At 37.5% G+C, this 9,709-nt stretch overlaps 1 protein-coding gene across 1 annotated transcript; it reads right to left on the minus strand.

Annotated features, from left to right (window-relative positions):
- Positions 1 to 5,359: 5,359 nt before the first annotated feature.
- Positions 5,360 to 9,292, minus strand: LOC149173817 (uncharacterized). The gene is made up of 2 exons (XM_089424749.1): positions 6,219 to 9,292; positions 5,360 to 5,937 (listed from the first exon to the last, which is right to left on the minus strand). The coding sequence occupies exons 1-2, from the start codon at positions 9,244 to 9,246 to the stop codon at positions 5,480 to 5,482; spliced, it is 3,486 nt and encodes a 1,161-aa protein (XP_089280875.1). The 5' UTR covers positions 9,247 to 9,292; the 3' UTR covers positions 5,360 to 5,479.
- Positions 9,293 to 9,709: the final 417 nt, after the last annotated feature.

Here is a 9,709-nt window from a genome sequence, read left to right on the forward strand (position 1 = left end):
GGGGTAAGTGGGGAAACCAAATTATCCCACACAATGATTCAATACTCCCTGATAGACCAAGGCCGTGTGTTGTCAATGGACCGAAATAGAGAAGATGGTATTCAACCAGTGTGTCGCCAAGTGTTGTAGCAGCTACAACACCCTCCAAAATTTTGGCCTACATCCAATTTCGGAGCCTTCCTTGGTTTTTCCTTGATGACTGCAAACACTTGTTCTCATCCCATGAGCTCATGTTGAGTCTTTAAACCCTCTTTTCTTGACCGTTCACCAGTCATATTTTAGCATGTTGGTTGCAATTTCATGCTTGCAGTCTTGTTCTGGCTATGTTCAAGGTCTGTCTTCGTGTGTACAAGTTGTGTTCGCTATGTAATCATTTGTCGCACTCACACAAGAAGGTGTATGCAATGTCATGCAAGTGTCATCATGATCATTCAATGATCTATCTCAAGTGTCTCACTTGTCATTCACACCTGTTAGTCAGTCACGCTGAGCATGTTGTCTGGTTTGTTTGAGGTGTCTTGTCCTTGAGTCATGTTGAGTGTGTGTTCGCAAGGTCATGCATACATGAGTTCAATCACTCACACACTTAACCATTTTTCTGAAGATCTATCGATTGGACCACCCTCCATTAGCCAGACCTTCACTAAGCTACACTGCGTAGTCTCAACCTTCAGTGACCAAGCATTGTTGCCCAGAATTGTGCAGAGCTTAAGGTTGCTTCCCAAGCAGTCTGCATTGTGCAATCCTGGAATCAACATGGCTGATTGTCACCCAGAAAAACACAGAAGTTGCCCAAGAATCTATCTTAATCTGCACTTACAGCAAGCCTATCCATCAAGCCTCTTGTTGGTCAATCGGAGAATTTGACTTGGAAGTGACCTCGGGCTTCACTCCTCCCAAAAATTGTGCAGAAGTTATCATCCTGCCTGCCTACACTAACTGAAGAAATTGCGCAGAAAAGAGGGATAGGCACCCGCTGCCTGTCATTGCACTGTCTCTAGAAATTGCACAGTTTTGTCAGGGAGTTCCCTTGTCGGTTGGCCTACCACTCCTCCTGAAAATTGCGTAGTTTTCTTGGACTGTCCACTAGCTTCCCGACACCCCTCTCAACTCGGAAACTACATAGCCATGTCCTGCATGTCTACCTCCCAGATCTACATATTTTTGGCCAACAAGCTTCCCACATCCTACTCCTAGCCTCCTCTAAAAATATGCATAGTTTTGACTGCAAGTGCCTCTTGTTGCCCACACTGCGTTCCTCGAAAAAATTGCGCAGTTCTGCCTCCCAGCTGAGCTAGATTCCGCAGATGTCACTCCTTTCCCAGATTGCTCAACCCAACCTCTCAGTGACCTCTGCACAGTTTTCCCGACAGTGTCCTGAAGCCTCGCATCCCGGCATGATATATGCTCTTCATAGTTTCAAAAGCCTTGTCCTCTCTCCTGGTCACCTCCACCCAAAAGCGAAAGATGATGCATCATGGTAGACTAGGGGATTTCTGGATTTGATGTCATCTCGTCATGAGTGATTGTAAATATAGGTACATGGATGAGACATGGCGCGGCGATGAATGGGATGAACAAGGAGTGCATGCTAGGAGACTTGTTCACGAATGGATGAACACATGAAGCATGCCAAGTACCAGCGTAGGGGATACATGCACATGCAACATCAAGTGAACTCCAAGACCATCGAAGGATCCACACACCTTTTCATACAAAGGTGAAGCTATGATACACTAAGAGCACACTCATCATTCAGCAGCACTGCAACTCGACATGGACACCACCATCAACATGAAGATACCAGTATTGTCATGTCAAGTCATGTTATGAGTCGTCTCAGCCACATCACTATTATGGGCCACATTGTTGTTATCAATGTAATGTAGCATGGAAGTCCAAGAGACCCACCTACGAAGTTGAAGATTCATGTCAATTGAAAAGTCATGTAAGTCAAACATTCATGAAGAAACTTGAAGAGTCACAAGGGTCAAGTTCACCCTTGGATAAATATACCCCTCATTTGTACATGCAAAATACTTTTTCAGCTCGGCTCCTCCCACATAGCCTTGAGAGTCTGTAGTCTTTTCTTTGAGGAGCGAGTAATGGCTCTAACGCCCCACTATTGGGGTTTGTGATGTATGGTGTACGGATGTGTCTTGGAACTTTCGCTTAATTCAGAAGTCCGTTAACATGCTAGCACATTTTCACACATGTATTGTATTCGTTTGTAAGATTATTCTTTGGACGCTTGTAATGCATGTTGCTTTAACCATTATTAAGATAGTTGAACTATTTTGGTTGTTTTAGTGCATATGCTGTTCGAAATGTGTTGTATCAGTTGTTAACGTTGTCTCACCCTAGTGGACTACTCTGTCGAACACTTGACATGTTCATCCTTATAAAAATTTTATAACAACCGTCACACTTGTGTGGACTATTCTGCTGGCTGTTGTACGTGCTATCTGTTCACTTTGAGTTTTTGACTGCCACATTCATGTGGACAACTCCGCCAGAAGCTACACAAGTCCTGTTGTGTTTTTTGTTTCTAACTGAGTTGGGACTATTACCTTTCGACTTGAGACTCACTCTTACCCTCTCCCTCTTAGTGAAAGAACTTAGTTACGAGTTACACTAAGCATTCTCTAGGCACATGAACTTTGTTGTTTGAAGACTAAGTATACCACTCTCATGTGCTGACAAGCAAGAGCTAAGGCATATGTTTAAGATAATTGCAACCGTGCCATCATACTAGATGGGACTCCTACAGTAAATGGTGTGAGGTCTAGTTGGGGCTTCATAACGGGGAGATCTCCTGAATGTTGGCGAGTCCAGCACCGTCAACAGGACAACAACATAATTCTTCACTAATTGTCTTTCTACTCTGAATCAAAATTCACAGCATATATGAATTTTGAGGGCTTCAATTCTAAAAATTTTGAAATTTTAAAGCTACATTTGTCCCAAAAGAGTAACCCCTCTTCATGCATTCCCCAAAGTAGTTTCTTTCTTATTATGATGCATTAATTGCAAGACTGATACGATTGAATGTTGTTGAGCATATGGAGAATGTAATTTTGTTCCTTGTTTTCAGGTTGAATAAAATATGTTTTTTCCTTCAAAAATTTTTTCTTATACTTGACATCTAGGATCATTTGTGCTTATTTTTTCCCCTATTTATGGTGATAGGCATATTTATTTTGGAATAGGGCTTCCAAAATTTTAATTTAATTGTCAATGATTATTTGGTGGATGGTATGGATTTCACTTATAGAATATTCTAGAATATTCTTAAAATGTCATATGATCCTGTGTCATATGAATGTGAGTGATAGTTTTTTGGCATGTGGTATAGTAAGGGTATTAGCTGATGGTATTGTAAGAAAGCCTATTTAAAGTGGAATGATAATTTGTGCTTATTTTTTCCCCTATTTATGGTGATAGGCATATTTATTTTGGAATAGGGCTTCCAAAATTTTAATTTAATTGTCAATGATTATTTGGTGGATGGTATGGATTTCACTTATAGAATATTCTAGAATATTCTTAAAATGTCATATGATCCTGTGTCATATGAATGTGAGTGATAGTTTTTTGGCATGTGGTATAGTAAGGGTATTAGCTGATGGTATTGTAAGAAAGCCTATTTAAAGTGGAATGAATCTCCCTGATAAAGGGAAGATATATGGATATCTATTGAAGTATCTCAAGTTGCTTGCCCATCATTTATTCCCTTAAAATTTTTGGCTCGCTATAAATTAAGATTATATCTAACATTATTCCTTTCAATAATCATCTACCTGATTTAAGGCACCAAATCACCATCAATTTCTTTCTATTTTTGAGAATCTAAGCAACATAAGAATCCTATAAAGAAGAAAGAAGGGAAGAAATAAGAAAGAAAAAACCTAAGAAGAACGAATGTCTAAAATAAATGAATATTTGCATCTTATTAATAATTTTGTTACATATTTTTTAAATGTTTATATACTTAATATATATTAAATATTTTATTATTATTATTATTATTATTATGATTATTGAATTGATTTTTAACTATTATTTTTGTGAATATAAAATTTATTTATAATTAATAATAATTTAAATAAAATTATAATTTAGTTAATTTTTAATTATTATTATTATTAATTTCAATCCTTTAAAATTATTTAAATATATTTTATATTTTAAAATAAATAAGGTATTTTGATATAACTTTTTTTAATCTTTTATTTATATAACTCTGTTATTTACTTTATTTCTTGTTTATTTATTATCATTTTATCTCTTATCTATCTTTAGCATCATTCGTGCTTATTTTTTCTTCCGTATCTAAAGCAATCATTCGTGCTTCACCCATATTGTTTATAATGAGAAATCACAAATATGTTATGTGTATTGCTTCAATTAATACGGATGCACAGGCAGGCTCTCTGGAAGTCAGAAGGGAAACATCATGCTCCACCACTGCAAGTTTTCCAGTCCTTTCAGCAAGTTCCAGTGAGATTTCACAGGTGGGAACTCCATGTCAAAAATCTGGACAACTCCATCCTGCTTTTCTCAGAGAATTTGAGATCAAATTTGAATAACAAGTCGTCTCAAATTACTATTGCTGCATTCCCTTAACTCAAAATTAGAATCTGTTTCAAGAAAAACAAAATAAGTTGTGAGTAGAGATGCGCAGAGAGAAATGGACATCTTTGCCGCAAAATTAGTCCAAAATGTTATCCACCTTGGAGATTTTGAAGGCTAAGGGAAGGTTGGAGCTGCTGCTAAAGTAGTAAGAATCGTTCTATGGAATTGGAAATTGCATTTAAAAGAATCTCGCAATGGAAGTGGACAGTGCATTTAAAGTTGGGGGAATTGTAGATATAGCTGCCTGTTAGTCACAAAGATGCTCCTCTGAAAAACTCAAAACTCTTCTTGTTGTAAACATCATCGCAACATTTAGCTACAAAATCCTGACTTCTTAAAAGAAATGAGATGTATAATTTATTTAAAGATAGAAAAGCTATATGTTTTCCTGGTAGCTGTTATGACAATAAAGATAGAATCTGTGAACTATGATTACTTACTGAATTGTCAAAGATGTGTGTTAATTAAGTTTTCTTGTTCCTTTAAATTAGATCGTAGTATCATTTTTTATGTTGGTTATGACAAGTTTTAAAAGTGAAAGATAGACTTTTCTACCCTTACTGGTAAGGAGTGGTATAAAAACTAAAAAGCATAACAAATACAAAATTCTTCTGGTATTTAATACCAGAAGAGTGTCACACATTCATATAGATGTAAATGATATTGAATATAATTCTTTTTTAAAAATGGAATAATAAATTATAATCATAAACACATTTGAAAAACACTACTCATGAGTAGATATAACTGTATTGTTCACATTTACATGCAATCAATTATAAAACATTTATATACAATCAACAACAAAGATTTATGTACAAAGAAGCATATAACCACTACTTTGTTACAATAGACTAAATGTGGAAGAACTTTGACCTTCAGAAATGTTGTTGATAGTAGCACTTGTACTACCCAACAAATGTGTTAGATCTGATTGGAATTTGGGAATGGAAGTAGTGCTCAAAAAAGTGTCTTTGATGTTTTGCAATGTGCCTAAAATGCCCATCATTGTAGGTCGTCCTTGAGGAGATTCATTTGTGCAAAGCAAACCCACATTTATCAGTGCACTGAGACAATTGAGATCTTTATCTTCTTCAATCCATCTACTAGTCCTCGTTAATAAACCCATGTCCACCACTTCTTGTACTCGACTTGGAAAGTTACTACCCACCCATTTTTGCAAGTTCATTCCTTCCACAAACATGTCATGGGTGGGCTTCTTTCTAGTGAGCATTTCCAATAGCACTATTCCATAGCTATAAACATCGCCTTTGGTTGTAACTTGTCCTCCCACTCCATATTCTGCATTCATAGATCCTCATCTTAAGTTTTTTAATTTAATTGAAAATGTTAAGTAAACATAAGAAAATCATAAGATTGCTTCATATGGGATAATTGAAAATGTTAAGTAAACATAAGATTCTGCATTCATAGATCCTCATCTTAAGTTTTTTAATTTAATTGAAAATGTTAAGTAAACATAAGAAAATCATAAGATTGCTTCATATGGGATAATTGAAAATGTTAAGTAAACATAAGAAAATCATAAGATTGCTTCATATGGGATATAGTTTAAACAATACCTGGAGGAATGTACCCGGTAGATCCTTTGAGTGCATTTGTGGAAGTGAGAGCTCCATCTTCATTATTTGCAAAACATATAGTAGCAATGCCAAAGTCTATTAAATATGCAGTCATATCTTCACCCAACAACACATTGTTGGGTTTCAAATCACAATGAATCACTTGCACAAAGCAACGATGATGGAGATATGTCATGCCTTGGGCGATATCTATTGCTATATTCAACCTTTGAATCAAATTCAAACAGCTTTGTTCTCCATCATCGGGATATAACCACTTTTCTAGGCTTCCATTTGGCATTAATGGAAATATCAAAGCTTTGGTTTGGAGATCTGAATAGCAAGTTATGACCCGAATCAAATTCCGGTGTCTAACTCTACCCAAAACTTTGCATTCTTTATCAAAACTCTTTTGAGCCCCTTCATTTTGTAGATTGAGAAGCTTGATAGCAACCATTGTGCCGTCATTCAAAATCCCTTTGTACACTTTTCCAAAACTACCAATTCCTAACAAGTTTGCATCACTAAATTCATTTGTTGCAATGACGAGCTCTGCATAGGAGATTCTTCGATGCCCCACATTTAATGATGGACCAGTCTCTCTCTGAATATTTCTCCTACAATTCTTTCTCCACAATATTGCAAGAAACAAACACAATACAACAATTGCTACAACAACAACTGGTATGATAACTTTTTTGAGAGTCAAAACACTTTTATGTTTATGAGCATAGCACGGTGATAGATTTACCCAAGGTCCACATAGACCAAGATTTCCCATAAATGCTGTGGCGCCAATCTTTTTGAAAACTCCTTCTTTAGGGACTTCCCCTGACAACTTGTTAAAAGAAAAATTCAAGTGATGGAGCATTGTGAGATTTGCTAGTGATATAGGTATTCCACCTGACAAATTGTTGGAGGAGAGATCTAGGTCTTGAAGACTTAGAAGTTCACTGATTGACACTGGAATTGGACCTTCAAGTGCATTGTAAGAAAGATTCAGATATGCTACTTCTTTGCAGCTTCCGATGATACTTGGAATGTAGCCAGTTATTTGATTTGCCGAAATATCTATGGCTTGAAGATTATTGAACTTTCCTAGTTCTAAAGGTACATGGCCACTTAATAAATTGTTTGACAAGTTGAAATAGAAGGCTAAATTTGCAAGGCCTGCAAGCTCTTCAGGTATGTGCCCACTAAGCTTGTTGTATGATAGATCTAGCAGTAATAAGTTCACACATTTCCCTAAACTTGCAGGTATGTTTCCTGATAACTGGTTATGATTAATATCTAAATATCTTAATTGTTGGAGGTTAGCCATAGAATCAGGGATTTTTCCAGACAAATTATTTCCAAAAAGATTTAAGAGACCTAATCTCTTTAGCTGCCCAATTTCCTTTGGAATGTTTCCTTGTAAATGATTGGAATCCATATATAACCTCTCCAACTTCTGAAGCTTAATAACTGAAGATGGGATTGACCCTGTAAAAGAATTACCTTTTAAACTAAGGAATGTTAAGCTACTTAAATTTCCAATACCAGGAAGTATTTCTCCAGCTAATTCGTTGACACCCAAGTCTAAGTAGTTGAGTTTTGTAGAGAGGTGGCCTATAGAAAATGGCAATTGCCCAGTGAAGTTATTCTGCGCTAAGTCTACTTGTTGTAGGTTGGAACAGTTACTAAGAGCGGTAAGAATCGGGCATCTCGTGGTGTTGCCGCTAATAAGGTAATTGTCGTTCAAGAAAAGCCGCTGGAGATGTGTCAATTTACCCAACTCCATAGGCACTATTCCGCTGAGCTGATTCCCTGATAAAGTAAGCAATTGTAACTTGGTACAATTGAAGAGGGATGAAGGAACGCTGCCACTTAGCTGATTACCACCCAGATAGAGTTCCTTTAACTGGGCGGTCTTCTTGGTACACAACTCCGACGGAATGTGGCCAACTAATTGGTTAAGATCTATATCCAATGATTCAAGATTGGTGCAGTTGGACAACGAAGACGGAATGCGTCCCGTGAGATGGTTCCCAAACAGATCAAGATAGATGAGGTGGCTTAGCATACCCAATTCGGAAGGAACACTGCCCTGAAGGTTGTTACTTGCCAAATCTAAGGACTGCAAAGAGGATATGTTTCCCAAGCAGTCCGGGATTGTTCCCATCAAATTGTTAACACCCAAGTACATGGTTATTAGGTTGGGGAGAAGGCATAGTTGTGGGGGAATGTGGCCAACTAATTGGTTATAATATAAATCCAATGATTCAAGGTTGGTGCAGTTGGACAACGAAGACGGAATGCGTCCCGTCAGATGGTTTTCTTGCAGGTTAAGAAGGATGAGCTGGCTTAGCATACCCAAGTCGGAAGGAACACTGCCGTGAAGGTTGTTGTACTGCAAATCTAAGTACTGCAAAGAGGATATGTTTCCCAAGCAGTCCGGTATTGTTCCCGTCAAATTGTTAACTCCCAAAGCCATGGTCAGTAGCTTCGGGAGAACACATAGTTGTGGGGGAATGTTCCCTGTCAGATAGTTATAGGAGAGAGTCAAGTTCCGTAAACTGCGGCAACTACCGACAGTGGGCGGAATGGAACCCTGGAGTTGATTTTTAGACAGGCGAAGCATCTTTAAGCGAAAGAGGTTTACCATTTGATAGGGAATGTGACCCTGGAAACTGTTATTACTAAGGTCGAGTATCCTAAGAAAGGAAAGATTGGCGAGAAGGGGTGAGATAGTACCTTCTAATCCCATGCTTGAAAGATTGAGGGAAACGACTCTCTGCCTGCGCCTGCTGCATATGATTCCCGTCCACTCGCAGAACGAAACATTTGGCATCCAAGACGTGGCTAAGGAGTGGGAGGGATCATATGTGATTGCAGACTTGAATGCAAGGAGAGCGTGTTGATCGGAAGCATTGGTGAGACGAGGAGGATGGTGAGGGAAACGGGCGATGGGTGTGGAAAAGACAAAAGGAGGATTGAGAAAGAGAATGAAAGAAAGGGTGGCGAGGAGAAGCATTCTGGTAATCTGCATCTCTTGCTTGACAGAAAGAATGGTTTCTAATGCGAAAATGGAGTTTGGTAATGTAGTAGCTATATAGCTGATGCTGCATTGAGTGAAGAGACTCAAATTAAGAATGGCAAGAATCTTTTCGAGATGTTCCGATGGGTTAATTTTCCGAAAAGAAGACCGCACTTACATAAATTAAGGCCAAAATTTGAAGTTTGACCTTTCTACAGAAGTAAGAAAAGAATATCACATTTCAATAAAATTATCATGAGTTGCATACCCGTGGCGTAAGGCAAATTAAAGCTTTCTTTTTTAATAAATTGAACGATGATGTTTTACTTTTACCGTAAAACATCCATAAAATCCATAAAATCCGCACTCCATAAAAATCAATTAAAAGTCTATATTACCTAAAACGTTAAAGTAAATATTACTTCAATGTACGGCAAAATAAATTGGAAAAATGTAATAAATGTACGGCAAAATA

This window comes from Pinus tabuliformis, chromosome 4_2 (assembly GCF_031772625.1).
Source record: "Pinus tabuliformis cultivar Carrire ecotype Pingquan chromosome 4_2, CPIR1, whole genome shotgun sequence".
NCBI classification, from domain to species: Eukaryota; Viridiplantae; Streptophyta; class Pinopsida; order Pinales; family Pinaceae; genus Pinus; species Pinus tabuliformis.

What these genes read in the sequence shown, in the direction of transcription:
- LOC149173817 (XM_089424749.1), bottom strand. Translation starts at nt 9,246, where the DNA reads ATGCAGATTACCAGAATGCTTCTCCTCGCCACCCTTTCTTTCATTCTC. An exon ending in TACCGGGTACATTCCTCCAG is followed by an intron (nt 5,938 to 6,218) that starts GTATTGTTTAAA and finishes CTATGAATGCAG; the next exon opens with AATATGGAGTGGGAGGACAA.